This window comes from Takifugu rubripes, unplaced genomic scaffold (genome assembly GCF_901000725.2).
Source record: "Takifugu rubripes unplaced genomic scaffold, fTakRub1.2, whole genome shotgun sequence".
NCBI lineage: Eukaryota > Metazoa > Chordata > Actinopteri > Tetraodontiformes > Tetraodontidae > Takifugu > Takifugu rubripes.
This window is the reverse complement of record NW_021821651.1, coordinates 71,255-88,834: the sequence shown is the minus strand read 5'-3', so window position 1 is coordinate 88,834 and position 17,580 is coordinate 71,255. Positions and strand designations below refer to the sequence as shown.

Here is a 17,580-nt window from a genome sequence, read left to right as displayed (position 1 = left end):
TATGGTATCTGTTGATTCTGCTGAACAGCAAAAAGAGCAACACAATAAAGATATCGGTTGGGAGATAAAATAGTTCCATCACGGCAGCGCTGCATGATCACGACCTGTGGCATCAGATTGATAAAATACCATAAAATGATAAAAACCAAAAAACAGCCAGCACAGATTCCAAGTAGTGACACAAACTAAAGAAATGTATGGTTTATATCACATTGTTTAGCCTAAATGAACAGATAAAGGCATAATATAAGCAGCATTTGGTTTAAAGGATACAATTTTAACACCAACATGCAATTTCTAAATATGACATATATTAATATACAGAGACATTGTCCAGGAGAGTGATTTCAACTGAGACAACAGTTAATAGCAGCACTTTTGTGTGTGTGTGTATGTATATATATATATATATATATATATATATATATATATATATATATATATATATATATATATATATATGATGGATATATTCAGGTTTGAAATTTGAAAACCTACTTGAGAAAAGTTGTTAAGCGGGAGCTGATCCTGTTTGCAGCCTGAGACGGAGCGTCATGCAGGTAAACACTGCCACCTGTCGCTTACAGGTGTAACTTCTGCATCACGGTAGATAGAAACATAGAATAAATAAATATTAATATTATCAATAATAAGCACCACCACAACAAAACAGCGGTAGTAATGACAAGACGAAGAAGAAGAGGAAGTAAAAAGAAGAAGAAGAAGTTGGTCACGTGTCGCTTTCCGACCAATGAAAAGCGTCGTCTGTTCAACTCGGAAGTGTTTTCGTGACAGGTTAGTTATACGCTGGTTTTGGTTCCTTTATGCTGTAAACGTTCGTAATATATCAAAAATATCATATGTGTTTGAAAAAAACAACAACCCACGTTTAATAGTTGAGTAATCAAAGGTATTTTTGAGTCATTATTGTCAGCATTCATTTCGCATCGGTTCTGCTTAAGATCCGGTTCGGGAGGAAGAACAGACACTGATTTATTACTAACACATTCAGCAAAATTAGCAGCTTTGGATAAATAGCTATTCGACATAATATGCTGGAAACGTTCATTTATAAAAGTGTGTTTTTAGAAAATATGCCAAGACACTCAAAGTGCACACACACACACACACATATATATTTTATGTGCATACGTATACGCGCATGCACATATAAAGTTGTTATTTAGACAGTCCAAAACGAGGCATTCAAACGAATTTGTTGTTTTTCAGCTTTATTATTCAGTCCATGGCTGATCAGCATGAGTCCATCGATCTCATGTCACCTCCCGCAGACCCGCCAGGGTCCGCAGGGCACAGCTGGTTCCCTGGACCCCCGCCACCCATCTATTCTTGTACCTTGACCCCAGAACTTGTTGCCAAAGCACGGGAAGAGCTCCAGGAGAAGCCAGAGTGGCGTCTCCGTGATGTCCAAGCCCTGAGAGACATGATACTGAAGGTTTTTCATTCTTCTCATGTATTGTTGTTGTTGTTGTTATGAGTTATGTATAGTAGGACAGGGATGTACAATCATCTTTCTGTTGCATCCTGAAGATTTTCTTTTTATTTTATGCTATCCTAAAGCTTTAGATTGATTGAAATCAGATATGACAGTACATGTGCATTTAACAAGGTGTATAATTCGTTGTGCGCAAATGATGTAACATTATTATTTTCCTTTTTATTAGTTTGGTAACTGTTTTTTTTCGTATTTTGGAATATTGTATTGTTATAACTGAACATTCCAACCCTGCTTCAGGAACAGCCCAATCTTCGGACCAGGCTGGATGATTCCTTTCTCCTCCGCTTCCTGCGGGCCAGGAAGTTTGATTATGACCGCGCTCTGCAGCTGCTGCTCAACTACCACGCGGGCCGTAAAGCTTGGCCAGAAGTGTTCAAGGACCTGAAGCCTTCCACAGTTAAACATGTTCTGGACCTGGGCTTCCTCACAGTTCTGCCACACCCTGATCCTAACGGCAGATTTATCCTCTGTCTGAGGCCAGGTCGCCGCTGTCTCCTCCTCTTCTATAAAACATTTTCAGCCCTATATAATCTAATCCTACTTGCTGTCTCATTGTTGTTAATGCACACTTGCTCAAGCCCATCTCCCTGTGCAGGAAAATGGAAACCCAATGATTATCCATTTGTTGATAATGTGAGAGCCATTTATCTAACGCTGGAAAAGCTGATCCAGCCCGAGGTGACGCAGGTCAACGGTATTGTGATCCTGGCGGACTACACTGGAGTCGGCATGTCACAAGCCTCCAATCCGGGACCGTTCCTCGCCAAAAAGTGGTCAGCATCCTCCAGGTAAGGTGACACCTAACTCCTTTGTATCTTCCACAGATGGTTTTAAGTTATTATCGAACTCTTGAAGCAAAACATGTTGTTTAATTAAATAAGTGATGCTGCATTCAGGGTTTGTTGTGACTTCCTGTTACTCACAGGACGGGTTTCCCATTAGGATCAAGGCGGTTAACATCATAAACGAGCCTCGGATTTTCAAAGGCATCTTTGCTATAATTAAACCTTTTCTGAAGGAGAAGATGGCGGAGAGGGTGAGTGTCCTTTCTTCTTCCAGCCGGAGATGCTGTGAACACTTTAGCCAGACTTAGACGTCACAAATGATGACGCTATTGAAATGATCGTTAGCCTGATCTTGCTATCACAGCGGCTGAAGCTGAAAATAACCAGTATTAAAGTGAATATGGCGATGTGCTGCTGTGTTCCAACAGTACGTCCTCCACGGGTCAGACCCGCGCTCTCTACACCGCCACATTCCGCGCTCCGTCCTCCCACAGGAGTACGGCGGCACGGCGGGACAGCTGGACATGTGTGCCTGGTCCAGGTTGCTACTCGACAGTGAGGAGGAATTCATAGTGGAGTTTTGCCAGCCTGACCCCTTGGAGGGCGTGGTGTTCCCCGACTCCATGCTGTTTGATGGAGAACAGGCAGGGGGCGGCCAGGATGAGGACACCTTCAGGGGGCTTCGCTCTCAACTCTACTACTGTTACTGAGGCTCCGCCCCTCTGGGAGGACACTTCCTGTTTCATCTGACACGTGTGTAGACTCTTTCAGGGCAAGATGCAAATAGTATCCTAGATAATGTACTTTAGTAGCAGCGCCGGTCCAGGTCGGTGGGTCCAGTTGAGGTGTAGCCCAGCATCCAAGGACACCATCATCTCAGCAGCAAATTAGAAGGACACAAATCAGGATGGCCAACTTTTACACAATTATAGTCTGGTTTTAAGGTGTCAAATCCTTCATGCCTCCACCTTCCAAAACGTAATGATTTGCTTCATTCTTGTCACCTGGAAGGGAAGATTTTTAGAAAATTTTAGATGAACTAGGTAATATTTGTGTCAAAAAAATCACAATGAAAATGCAATTCACAACGATGGTGCAGGTTCATGTTTAAATATCACTAATGGCTTCTAACATTTTAAAAAGTATTAATAACTCTTATTTATTTTCAATTTTCTCTTTAAATTGTGTTTTTCATTTAATTTTTAGCTAGCATCTGTATTGATGTGCAGAACTCACATTTTTTGGTCCTGATTCTGATTGCTGGGCTTTTGGTATCGGCTGGTACTGAGTCAATGTTAATGCTGAATAAGCTTTTTTGGTAACAGGTACTACAAATTTAACTTAATTGCTTCTTATTTCTTTTATGGCTTAAAACAAAATACAAGATGTACATATCTTCATCAACTGGCCTGTTTATTGAATTTAAAGTAATTACACACCAGCAACTCAGCATGAAAGTCTTCAAATTCAACAATTGAAATGTAAAGATTTTATTTTAGCAACTTGTTTATTTGAGGAGGCGGATTTTACCAAGTTCTGAGCAACAAAAGCAAATTTCAATATGTTACTTTGACAAAAAATGTTACGCTTGGGAAGTGGCCAGTTCAACCAAACATCCTTTAAATGCTCATCTGGTCATTACAACTAGGATTGAAACCCTTTGTGTTTGTAAGCTTCTGATAAGTTGCCTTAAATGGTTATCGATGCTTAGCTTCTTCTCTGTGTCACAACCTGTGCTAGATTTGTGTGCACTAAAAGAATGTTCATGGATATTGTCAATAACATTGTCATGGTTTGTTTTACCGATGGATGTGATGGGATTGAATGTCTCCTCCCTCCCAGAGCTTTTCCAGCTTTTATCTTCACAGCCTTGAATCTACTTTGAGAATGAGTGTTGCAGGGTCAGCTGACCGGCCTTACGTTTGGTTTCTGACTTGTTTTGTGGCCCAGTCTCAACGTGACAGCTGAGAGGGACACGCAGAACATTCAGTCCTGAATTTACCAACATCTGTTTTGCCAAATCTTTCACCAGGCCATCTTGACGAATGTGCAATAATGTTGAATCTATTTCTTTTGCTGGAGTGAAAATACTTATTTTTATCAATTGTCTTTTTTATACTTTTATTTTAGGCATGTCTGCGTGTTTGAGCTGTATTATTCTGCTGACAGTGAAAGCAGGAAAATAAAATGATAGGAACAAACTGCTAAATTTGTGTATTCGTGTTTCAGATGCGTATATAAACTGCATTTTATTGGGGCTTTGGCATCATTTTTACTTTTCCTGACCACTCGCACACTCGTTATTATCGATCATGTCCACGAGGGGGCGGCATTTCACCCTTTCCCAGTAACCACCACAGTCAAGACATCTAAATGAGTTTAAATATTGACTATCTGCTGAACTACAGAATTTATTAATTCTTATTAATAAAAAAGAGACACTGGCGTTACTGTAGTTTCTGGTAAAAACAACCAAAAAGTCAAAATCATTAAATGTTCCCAAATAAATAATATGTTCGGCTAAAGCAAAGATATTTGTGCTGTTCTGGGACTAAACTAAACGACCCTGGCCTTAAATAATATTTTATAGCCTATGATGAGCTTCCAAGTCATATGAAGGCCATGAGATTTTAAAGGTTTTCCCAGTGTGTATAGGATCGCTTTAAATAGATAAAGAGCTCTTGATATTGTATTGTGCGTCCCACCGGCTGTAACCTATTTATTTCCCTTGAGCGTAATTAGAATGGCCCTCTCTTTATGTCCACTTTGTTCTTCCTTGTGTATTTATCAGGACTGTGGGATTGTTTAATTTGCTGCAAATGGCACTTTGCCATCTATTCATATCTGTCCTTTGATATACTGTGTAATATAATAAATCTCTTTCCTCTGCCACACTACATTATGGGTAATAAAGAATCGAGCCCTGAAAGTCATGGAAGGCTGCAGCTGTCTCAACAGTGGGGGTTTTCCGCTCTTTTGGTGTAAAAATAAAGCTGTCGTGACAGAAGAGCTACAGTGAATCATGGTGGTTATTGTGAAAAATGCCTGTAAACTGGAAGTCTTGTGATGATGTGAGCGCGCTGTGGCGCTTGGCTCCAGCCCACAGAGGAGTGGGAGCCTCCGCAGGCGCGCTCTGATTGGCTTGGCCGCGGCTAACTCCATTTTGGAATAACAGCTGTTTGAAGACGTAACCTTTTCTCGTTGTTTCGCGGCTGGTATCCCGCGGAAAGGGAAGGAGCGTCCACGCGTCCTCGGGCTCCCCGCCGCTGCCTCCACGGCCGCCTGTTCCGGCTCCAGCCCAGCTCGGCCTGCAGCGCCTCCTGTCCGCCTGCCAGCAAACTTAAGCGGAGGATCCATGGTGTTGAATCTCCATTGTAACAAGTGGATAACAGGAGGTGACCCCGCCAAGGTTAGTGACGCGCGTCTCCCACATCTGCGCCCTTTGTTGGGTCGGCTGCTCGAGAATAGGGAAACCGCGTCGCCGCGGAGGCGGTTTGCGTGGCTTTATTGAGACATTTCCTCACGCACAGCAGCGACGGCTCAGACAATACATCTCTGCGGGCTGAGGCGATGCGTGCTTCCTTCACGGAGCGCGCAGATTCCGCGTCTTTGTGCCTGCGCGTCCGTAAATGTTGGCTGCTATCGTCGCTGTTAATGACATTCAAGTGCTTCAGCTGTGCGCGTCGTGTACAATTTGAGGGACTGACACACACGCACGCACACGCGTTGTGGTAATGACGAGCACTCGGCATCCATTACGTCTCCTCATCTTTATTGTCCTCTCAACGCCAAAAACTTTCATGGTAATTTTGTTTGATCTCTCGACTGGATGATGTGAGAGCGGCTTCGTCTCTGGCTGAAGAGATGCTGTTGAGGCTGGCCGAGAGCTGCCTGGGACCCCCCACTCTGCATGAGTGTTGCTGGGCAGGGGCCAGCGTCACTGGGCACAAGCAGCAGTGAGGATAAACACTGGCCTTCAGCCCTGCATGTGCTGCTCTCCTTCACTGTCACATGGCTGGAGGATTGAAACCAAGAGTGTCCCCTGCTTCTCCTCATCCCGTGGCTACAGCGGTTCATGGCTGCGGCCCTGATTCTGTCCGTTCCCACTATTCCATGATGTTAGGTGGATAATGTAGAGCTCTACTGGAAACAGCAGTCACTCTGAGAGGAGGCCGCTTAGGTCAAGTCACTCTATAGTTTGGGTTTTGATTGTAGATCTTGGAAAGATGGAAATAAATCAAATTTTTAAAAAAAATCAATTGATTTGGTCACGAGTGTGACGTGCAGTGACATTCCTGGGGTCTGAATTGGTTTGATAGTTGCAACCTTTTCCTGTGTCAACATTTTAGACAAGATAGATATGAAAGCAACGCGGTCTCATCTGAGAGGAGACGGATTGTTTACGTTCATTACTTTAGTTAGGGTGAACCATTCCGCCGCGCCCTGACACGCAGCTGTGTTGCCATGTGTTTTGGAACAAAAACTATTCCGATTACACTGGATCAGCGCATCGTGTGAGAGCTGCAATCTGATGTGTCCAGATGAGCTTGTGCCTGGAAAAGCTCAGCAAAAACAGGAAGTGGCTTCGCTGATCTGAGTGTTTGACATCACTGACGACAGTGAGGATTCATTTGATAAGATAACCAATAATTACCTCTGGCAGATAGGTGCACATGCATTTGGAGTGTGTGTGTGTGAGTGAGTGTGTGTGTGTGTGTGTGTGTGGGGGGGGGGGTCTTTACTGGAAGGCAGTTTGTCAGTCTTTGATTTTTGATCTGTACACGTTTGGTCATAGTTAATAGTGGTTAAATGTAGTTAATAATAGATAGTAATGATAAATAATAGTAAATAAATGTGACAACCACTTAAAGCTCAGTCTGATTCCAATGAGACTGTTAATATTCTTACAAAACTGCTGAAAATCTGTTCAAAACAATACAGCTCCCAGTATTCAGTAGCACTGGTGCCAATATCCATCTGCCCTGAAGGATCTGTGGAGCTTTAGCATTAACGCTGCAGCGCCGGAGCCGACTCGCATGGCTTTCTTTGGAATCGCTCTCTCGTCTTAGCATCAGCCAACCAAACATGGTCTGGTATCCTCAAAATGGCCAAGTAGGGGAGGGAGAGCAGCAGGGAGCAGTTGGATCAGGCAGGGACGGTCTGGAGACGCTCTGTTGGCCATGGACACGACCGTCCTTCCTTCCTGCCTGTCAGAACTGTGGACGTCTGCAGATGAGCGGTCACATGACCATCAGGATAACATCTGCTCGTAGTTCTGCTTCTGATGCCGCTTACCCTCGGGGGCTCTGTGTGATATTTCTGACCTGTGACAGTGGTTAGTGTCACTCAGACAGGACTAGATCCCGAGTAATCGGGTCTCGGCAGTGCAGCTCTGATCATCTGCAGCTCTTTATGGTCAATACAACTTGAGGATAGTGAATGAATCTCTCCTCCTGCTGAGTCTATAAACTACGACCACCATTTCAGTTACTTTTTTCAGAGTTCTCTTTCCTCCCAGAGCTGGATGATATTTGTCAGTTCCTCTTCCAGAGCTCTGCTCCTCGGTAGCAGTTTAATGCAGTGGGTTCCGGAAGGGTTTGTTTTTTCCCCGCAAGGGCAGAAGGATCATGATCACGTGCTGTAGTTAAATATAGAAACTTAATCTCGGAATTGGTTCCAGTTTCTTCCAGATGAGAGATTATGTCTGGATCCCTTCACCTGTCCAGAGGCCTTTCTGTTTCAGAGACAGCAGGGATCCGGATGGTGGTGTTCCGATTGACCAGAACTGAGGTCTTTGGCCTTTTTGTGGAAGATTCAAGCTTCCTCGTAAGCAGAGTATATTGTGAGCCCCTTTATCATGTGCCAGACATTGAAGGCTTGTTGGTACCAGGCTGCATCTGCTCATTAGAACATGTTAAATATTCCCACCAGGCTTCAAGAATCACAGATGCACATTTGCTGTAAAACAAGCATGAGATCATCTCATTTTATGTGATTCATGACTGGTATCATCCATCTGCTGGTTGCTGCCTGTGATGGCATAAAGGTAAATCTAATGAAATGGGTCTACTAGTGCTATAAATAGCCGAGGCCGTGGGTAATGGTCGTGCGTGTAATTATAGCTGCTCTGGGATTAGAGGAGTGCAGCCTTTCCTTGGGACTGAACTGGGCCAACCAGTTTGAACTAGGCTAAGTATCAATGTGGAATTGGATCGATCGGAGTTTTCAAGCCTTTCGGTGTTCCCCAAAGACACATGTTCCATTTATCGTACATTTCTGTAAAAACTCAACTCATCATGAATGAACAGAACTGCCTCTTCTTTAAGATGATATCATTATTCCTGCCTTTTTATTATGACATGGTGGTAAATCTTAAGCATGGCGTCATCCTTAAATTGCCTTGCGGTCTTCTTTAGTGACACAGACTAGCATATATGCAGATGTATGTGCGTATAGTATTTATTGGAAGGACAGTTGTTATGCAGCATCCATAACTGTCACTCATTCTTCTTCACCGATATCGCAAAACTGGCAACACTGCGTAACAGCGCCGCCCACTGGTCTGGTGCGAAGCGTGCATCATCAGAAATGACAAATATCAATAAAGAAAAACAAGGGAACTAACAGGAAAACATCTTTTAGTGGGTTCTGTATGATTCCACGGGAAAGAAGGTGCTTGAACAAATAAATACACATTTCAGGCTAAACATTCTATGATAATAGTATCTGAGGACATTCAGCTATTTTTACAGTCTTATTAGTATACTTTTATTATCTTATGTCAACAGACTTAAACAAGGCTTCCCATCTTTCCTCTGAAATGGCTGCCTGTTACCTAGCGACAGTGGGCCATACTAGAATAAAACCCAACATTAACATTCCTTTTAAGAGGTTTTACTAAGAGGTACCTGAATTGATGTCTTTAACTGAACTATGCCCAATCTATGCCATATAAAATATATCATTAGCCCCCAAAGGATCATATTATAACCATTGATTGTAAATAATTGAAATGGGCGTCTGTGTAAATTCTCAGTCATCCAGGTCATTGTATCCAAGGTAGTTTTCTCTGTCAACTGGACTGGGAAGAAACCCAGTCCAGTTGACAGAGAAAACTACCTTGAATTGAAATGGGCCCATACATCAGCTGACTCACGAGAAATCAATTCACTAAGAGAATTTTTTATCACGTGGTATTAATCATGCAGACCTTTGCTGTTCTCTTTAAGCTTACGATGATTTGATGGGGTTCCTGAAGAAAAAAGATGAATAATTATTACAAAGCAAATCTGCTGTATGACTTTTAAAAGAGTAAGAGGAGTCACCACATTTGAGGACTAAAAAGGGAAACGCAAACAAAGGGAAGCGCGGGCCTGTGATGGACTGTTCTGTATCTGCTGCAACTCCAAAGTCTCAGCGTGCTTTAAAATGTCAGATTTCTTTAAATCCAACTCTCTGAGGACTGAAAAAGCAGGAGGCTCCTCAACAAAGGAGAAACGCTCCTGACTAAACCTGACGCTGAAGTCGGGGATCCCAGCTGTTGAACACAGGCTGTTTTGATGGATCTGCTGTGTGACCTGAAGGTTAACACAATCCCACCTGGATGATATTTATCAGGGGGACTCGCCTCTTTCTTCCAGCTGGACGTTTAAAGCTGCTGCTTTGGAGCCGACGCTTGTGTGAGTCGGTGCGTCGACTGTCTGGGGTGTTGGAGATGATCTGCTTCATGCCCACAATGTAGGAGCCTGTGAGCGTCATTACATCCAATCATTTGACGCCCACATCCTCCTCGGCTGGGGAAGTGGTGTGAGGACGATGCTGGCGAGGATTTTGCAGGTCACTTAGAGAGCAGAGGAACGCAGTCGGCATCAGCACAGGCACCTGAGACCCAGGCAGAAGTTCCAGGTCGAGTCAGCGACGCTGTCACAAAGATTTGGGTGGCGTTCTCTTCCATTAGCCGTATGTATTGTATGGAGTGTTATTGGTGTTCATGTATGGAAAATTGGGGGGTTTCTAATCTTAGAGGGGTCATGAGGGTCATGGGCTGCAGTTTAGCTGAGGAGGAGGAGGAGGAGGAAGAAGTCTGATTCTGATGCATGAAAAAGTGTAATAAAAACACTGGAGTCTGTGGGGAATCTTCCTCTCCGTATATAGAAAGCACAATAAACAGGACAGCATTCCTTCCCTGCTCCTCGTCCTCCCTCGTCTTCTGGCAGCGTTCTTTCTCCTCCAGCTCCTCCTTCATCCACTCTGCTCTGCCATGATCATCACTCAAGACTCATTTTGAGCTGCTTTCTTTACCGTGAAATTTAGAACAACACTGCGCTGCTCCTCCTCCACCTGCACCTCTTCCCCTCCACCTCCTCCTGCATCACTCCATCTTATCTGACTCTTGTCCTCACTCCTCCTCTCCTCTTCATCAACATAAGGGTGTCATTTAGCCTCCAGCATGTGCTTAGAGGGGAAAAAGAGGCCATAAACACGGAGGCCGGGCAAACACCTGCTTCCTGCTGAGCTCTGCTTGTTATTATGGACGGAAATAGAAGCATGAGACCATGTAGGAGAATTAGAATAGATGGACGGTGGGAGAAGGATCTGTTTACACCTCGCAAAGGTTGGATTTGATTTAGATGTAAATTCGAAATGGATCTTCATCAGTGACGCCTCCCAGGGTCCCGTTAGTGTGTGTCAGTACCCTGAAATGGGGAAGAAATGAAAGAAAAGCAAAAGCAGTTGGGATTTATTGATTGTTGTAATTATTTCCTTCCTACTTAATTACTGTTTCCCTTCATCTGCTTAATGGCATCAAATCACCTTTTCTCAGAACAGAAGCGTTTTAACAGATTACTTGGAATAATAATAATATTAATAATAATAATGACTTTACATCTTTTGTTCTCATCCATCCAACCGGAGCAGAGAGAAATTTAATGTGCAGCTGAGAAGCTGCTCCTGGACTGGTCTTGAAGGTCCGAAACCCTCGAGTCCTGCTGGGGACTAGAACAGAACACACGACGGAGGCCAGTTTTAGACCCAGAGATCATTTTTGTGACCATGCTGGGCTGCAAAGGTCTCTGCTAAAAGAGGCAGAGCAGCCGAGGTAACCTGGTTCCTACGTGTGGTGACGAGACGCTCGCTCATTGTGGCTTATTGACAGTATCGAATGTTGATTTTTATATCACGGCAAATGCGTCCAGGACGTTTAATAACCCAGATTATAATCTAATGCCTTTTGCTGATCCTGTTTGAACTGTGAATTATGTTTTTTTTTTTTTTTACACACACACACACACACACACACACACACACACACACACACAGGCACAAATACACCACAGGGGGGGCTCCCTATAGCTCGAGAGGACGCCTGCTGTTGCTGTTGACTCTGATATCCGGTCACATGTCGGCACCACCTGGAAGGGATCCGTTAAAAATTGGATTATTTGCACATTTCACAGGAAGAGCCGTACAAATTGCACATTGTCGTACATGTAACGGGACCCTCAGTCAGCTCAAACACGGATGCCTGATCCTGCGATCCTGTTTCCGTATTTTGCGTGACAGTGTGGCGACGTCAGGTTGCACTCGTTCGCGTGTGTATCGACCAGCGCAGCTGTTGCTATGTGAGCTGCGCTAACAAAAGGAATTTGTTCTGTAGTGGGAATATCACCGGGCTCCTGGGTGTTTATTATCATCGGGCCTGACGGATGAACAGAAGTGAGTCAGTCCAGTGGTCACTGAGGGGAAGTCTGTTTAATTCCACAGACTTCAAATAAACATGTTCTATTAATAATTTTCTGGACTGTCAACCTTCGTTTACTCAGTCAGTTGTATTTGCTGCAGTGCAGTTAAAGGTCACGTGATTGATGTGGTTTGTTTGGGCTCGGGGGGGCTAGGGTTAGGGTTAGGGTGCTGGGGGGGATTACTCTGGATCCTGTGAAAGTCTCACAAAGCTGGGAGTTACCTGCAGACTGGAATAGGGGGACGAGCCCTCTCGGCTGCACGGAGGTGCTGGTGGGTCTCCTCCCCCACTACTTCGAACAGAGAGGCTGATCTGAGAAATCGGGCTGCCGTTCCGGGTCAGCAAATCCTCAAATGTACTTGTAATCAGCCAGGATATAACATGCATGTGCATTGCTCTTCCTTCCTAATGTCCCTCCTGATGCAAAAGGTCACACTGACTCTCTGTTTCCTTTTTGGGTAAAAAAAAAAACCCCAAACCAAACATTTCTTACAGTAAATCTGTTAGCATGCTAATTCCAGCTGCAACGTTATGATTGTGGATATTTTACAGTGTAGCTTCAGTCCTTTTGCTTAAATGAAAAGTAATATAGCTCAGAAACCTACAAAATGAAGTCTATTTTTCTTTACTTCTGCAGTGGAAATCTGTGCAAAGTTACAGTCGAACTAAGACTAAACTGAACCCATGTAGTGAAGATTAGGTTTTGGGACACTTGTCTGCTCTACGTCTGGGTTTTATCTTTACCTCAAAGTCAAAAGTCTCATCAGAATATCAGAGAATCCACAGATGCAGAAAGTGATTGTTGGCAGCATCTCTGAGCAGCTTATTAACAGTCAGCAGCAAAAATCCTTTCCAGATCTTTTCTCTTTGTCTATTGATCCTCTCTGGAATTTATCTGAGATGGGCTTGAAGTTGTGAAGAGAGAAACCAAAGCACGACTGGGGGCTCGTCTGTGTGCCCTAATGTGTCCGAGCTGGATTGATTTTTGATTTGGCTGCACCCTTCTGAAGAAGTGGCCTGAGCTGGACCTCTTGTTTTATTCATTAGGTTGTTCAAGTCTTTTCCTGGCAGCTGATGCTAATAGCACCGGTCAGACGTCTTATCCGCGGCTCTTCAGATGATAACGCCTTCAGTCATGAGACCTCAGCATGCTCCTTTTGGATGGCAATTAAAGGAGGGGGGCGGGATCATCGTGGTATCCGCACTCACTCCTGGTAATGTCTGAAAAAGAAGACGGAGAGCTGGAACAAGAATTTACAGTAGGAGCTTGAAGCTTAAGTGCTGCTGGGTGACGGTCATGGTGTGTGTGTGTGTGTGTCTGTGCTCAGCAGGGAAAAGTTTTAACGTTGAAAGCACCTGATTACTGCAGAGAAAAAGCAGCATTATTTCCCTCACCAGGGGAAATTAGTTGTTGACACCCTTGGTCCCAGGAGAAGAGGAAGGATATGGGCAAATATACACACTAGAGCTGAATGTGGAGAGCTCATAGAGGAAGCCTGCAGAGGGGAAACAATGCTAAATCTCAGCAAGGAGAAACAGCTCCCTTTTGTTTGAAGTGGGCTCAGTGTCAAACAAGCTGCTGCTGACATCATGTGAACAGACGGAGCCCAGATCACGTTTGACAGAGGCTGAAAGGGCGAGTAGGCGAACGGGAGGGCAAAGAGCTGGAACGCTGGTTTCATGCCGGATCGCTGAAGGTTGCGGAGGATCGTGTGGGTAGTGGAGAACGCGTGGAGCGGCTGTGGTAGGACTGTCAGCTTCATGTTTTCCTGTGTTGGTTTGCTCAGATTTCATTAGTGATGCCAGATTTTGGTTAATAATCACAAAAAGGACATGAAGACCATTTTGGTCAACGATTCAAAGACAATTCTGTTTCCAGACAAACCAACTCAAATGTAAATCTAAAATGCCATCTTTTTTTAAGTGCTTCTGAAGACCAGTGGACCCGTTGGAGCTGGTCGTCAGGTTCACAGAAGCTTTCTACACCCTCCTCCATGTTTCTGATTTCCATCCATTAGCATTTTCTACCCGGCTTTCTCTAGGTTAGTGCTGATGATGTGAGCTTATTACATCCAAATCAGGTTTAAAAGGCTCCAGCTGGGCTCTAATGGCCCAGTGTAAGTGGTCGGGTTGACTGGCGTTGCCCACAGCCTCGGCCCTGCTCTCCATGCTGTCCAACCCTCTCCTGCTGGACACTCGAGGTCACGTGACAGTTGCAGCAGGTTCCTTCCAACCCTGCCAGAACTGCAACTGTTGCCGTGTCTGCAGCAAGGTTAGGGTTAGTGTTGTTGCAGCTCAACATCATCACTGCTTCAGTCTGCCCCAGCTGAGGCCAGGCTGAGGACATCACCACCAAAGTTGTCCTCCTTCCATGGAAACCTGTTAATGATCTGAGGGAAGAGGTTCCTCCTCAAGCACGGCCGACTAATTAAACAAACATGGTAATTAAACGACGGTCCCATAAGCCACCGAGCAGCTGGGCCAGTGACAAACAACGCCGCTCACCAACAGTCTCGTCATCAGATCAACCCACCGAGTGTCTTTTAAACCCGGCAACTCCACATGCAGGGTCGTCTTCACAAGCGTCTGTTTTTGAGGTTTGTCTTTGAACATCCTGGATTCACCCGTTCCTTCACACACACATTTCCTTCTTTGTTCCAGTTCACTGGGTTTTGTCCTACAGAACCGGGCGTCTCTGACCGGAGGACCGGGAGACGCAGGCATGTTGCAGCGCTTGTAGTTTTCCTGTAATGATTAAACTCATGAAAGGCTTTCAGGTCCGCCTGAGCTTGTGGAACACTCACTGGTGTAACCACGAGCCGTCACTCCTCCCCCCTGATATGGCTCATTAGCGACCACCTGCCCGTCAGCAGCGGCGCCGCCGTGTGCAGCCAGGATGCAGAATGTCTTGTGTGTTTCTGCGAAGCTTTGGGGGAAAGTCAGCCGCCCAGAAACCCGGTGACATTTGCCAACGTAGCGCTCTCCCCCCCGGGGCCCTAAAGATTGCCCTTTCATTGCCAAATTCATTTTCCCTCCAGAAAAATGGTGGCTGCGTGTGACCTGAAAGCCAACGACCAGACGGCGCTTCCTTTTTGGCACGGAGAACGCAAACTGTCCATAACAGAAAGGAAACAATTGTGGGACCCTTTCAGTGATTTGAGAGGAATGTGAGGGATCGGAGTGGGAACGGTTGGGCCTTGGGTCCGCCGGGTCAGGCGGGTTTGGAGTTCTGTTGGATTCTGCTGGCGTCTTTGTTGTTTGGCAGATCCACAGTTGAGCTGCAGAGGTGGTTTTAAAGCTTCTGACTGTGAATCTGTCCTTGTTATCCAGCCCTGAGCTCTGTGTTTACCACCATTACTGCATTCTTTCCGTTTCCCAGTTCTGGCGCAGACGTATTCCCTCCTGAGGATTTGCCAGCTGTGTGGTGTTTTAATGGTTGGCGGTGTCCATGACCTAGTTATATATGGACTGAGAACAGGAAACAGAGGACAAATAAGTTGCTAATACACTTTTGTTTTTCCTCAGACGGTTGGAAGAAGGCAGGGAGAATATGACGTTAACAAGCAGGAATAACAGAGCTGGAGTTAATGAGCGTATGGAGGGAGAGGAGACAGCTGAAACTTCAGGGCACTTTAGTGCCTCAAACTTCTCCCAGTCATTTAAAAGCCCCTCTGGTTGGCTAGCGCTGCTGAGTCCCCGTGTTCCTCCGTTCAGGCCCTTCCTGGGTTTTTATCAAGACTGTGAAAAATAGGACACATTTGACTGATTAGATATTTGACAATAGACGCCCAAGAGCCGCAGAGAATTTCAACTGGGTTTTGTTTTCCTGATATAATTGTCGCAACCAATTAGCAGCGATGTCGGTGGGGCCCTTAATCGCTCCTCTGAAACAGTCCTGGGAATTCTGAACACCTTCATTCTGTGTGGCTGATATCTGGTCTGGTGCTGAAAGCTTCTGAAGAGCTGGTATTGGCTCAGTAATCCAGCGCGGCTCCGCTCTGCTCACGATGACTGTGAGGTCACCGGGCACGACCCCCCCGTCTCAGGGCTCTGACTCCTCTTCCTCCGTCCTCTGGCAGGTGTAATGAGAGCGCAGGTCATGGACAGATGATGGACGTAGAGGCGTCGTACTCAGACTTCATCAACTGTGATCGCACAGGTCGCAGGAACGCCGTGCCCGACATCACCAGGGAAGGAGGACAAGGGCCTGCCGGCACCAGCGAACTTGCCAAAGACATGGCGGAGATGGACCTAAAGGCTGCAGGTAAGCTCACCTGCAGAGGGATTCTAATGAGGCACGGCCCCTCTGGAACTCCAGCTGAAGCTTTTATCTTTGTGAATCGGGGTCTCTGCACTCATGTATTTACAATCACCGGGAGGTTTCCTCCCTTTCTGGGTGTTGGCCACATCTCCAGTCTCACCATTGTGAACTACTCGGTTGTTATTTCGGACTTCCGTCTCAGTCACAGACGAGTTTCCCATGACATGATAACCGCCGACGCTGATAAATCACGCAGCTCTACTGTGGCTCTGTGGGAAGCTTTTAACGGATCTCCCATCACGGCCAACAGGGTGCAGCTACAGGAACTTCTGGTTCTTTTCTCTGGAATCTCATTTTCCTGAGCACTGAAGGCAGATTTCTGGCCTGTTGCGAGGACCGTGTAAACCCACAGCTTTTATTCATTCTCAGAGTCAGAGATGCAGAATTCACGGGTCTGATTTAGAAGAATAGCTTTGGTAGGAATTCATTTCATTTGGTTTTGCTCATTAACACAATTGGATATTTGTGATCATTTGATGCAGATCCGAGTGTTAAAGCTTTGGCAGGCCGTCCAGCGGTCAGAGCACTCGACCGTTATGCTGCCAGGACTTCATTTGGACCTTCATTCTGCACAGAAACCACAGAAAGCAAATGGTTTTCCCATTGATTTTTTTAACGTTTTTCTGCAGAAGGGAACGCCGGGGCCGCCCCAGCGCCAGAGGCAGAGGGCTCCAGCAGCCACGATGCCCAGGGAAGTGGAGACCCGTCCTAAAGTCAACCATGGACTGAAGAGCGAGGGGGGAGTACAGACTATTGAGGGCAGAGACATGGAGGAGGGAGAAGAGTGCATTTTGGTGGTCCTCATGGAGGACGCCTTCGCTCACTGCCGGCCTGTTTGGAGCTGCTGCAGCCCAGACGCTCGTCTTCTCCGGGGGATCAGACTGAAACAGGAGCTGCTCTTTCCTCTGTTGGTCATTTTATAATCCCGATCAGACAAGAAAAGACAGAACTCTGAAGACTTGAGGGAGCTGAAAGCATTTTACCGCCTGATACTGAACAGTGTGACCGGGGGGGCATGTTCACCACCATCCGTCTCTCGTTTACTTTCTCCGTCTGTGTTTGTTTGTGATCCTCAGTCAGTTTCAGGTTTTTTTTGTCCTATACAAGCTTAATTGCCATTAAACTGTTGTGTACAGACTTCATATTTATTGTTAATGTTCAGTGATATCTTTGTGATAGCAATTGTAATAAAATAGATATGAATTACTGTATC

General features: G+C 45.4%; 1 protein-coding gene and 1 pseudogene across 1 annotated transcript; both read left to right on the top strand.

Moving 5' to 3' along the window:
- The first annotated feature begins 750 nt into the window (after positions 1-750).
- LOC115246451 (alpha-tocopherol transfer protein-like) lies at positions 751-4,513 on the top strand (annotated as a pseudogene).
- Positions 4,514-5,512: 999 nt separating this feature from the next.
- On the top strand, positions 5,513-17,578 carry LOC115248696 (cAMP-dependent protein kinase inhibitor gamma-like). The gene is made up of 3 exons (XM_029832459.1): positions 5,513-5,713; positions 16,126-16,310; positions 16,997-17,578. The coding sequence occupies exons 2-3, from the start codon at positions 16,154-16,156 to the stop codon at positions 17,077-17,079; spliced, it is 240 nt and encodes a 79-aa protein (XP_029688319.1). The 5' UTR covers positions 5,513-5,713; positions 16,126-16,153; the 3' UTR covers positions 17,080-17,578.
- The last annotated feature ends 2 nt before the right edge of the window (positions 17,579-17,580 follow it).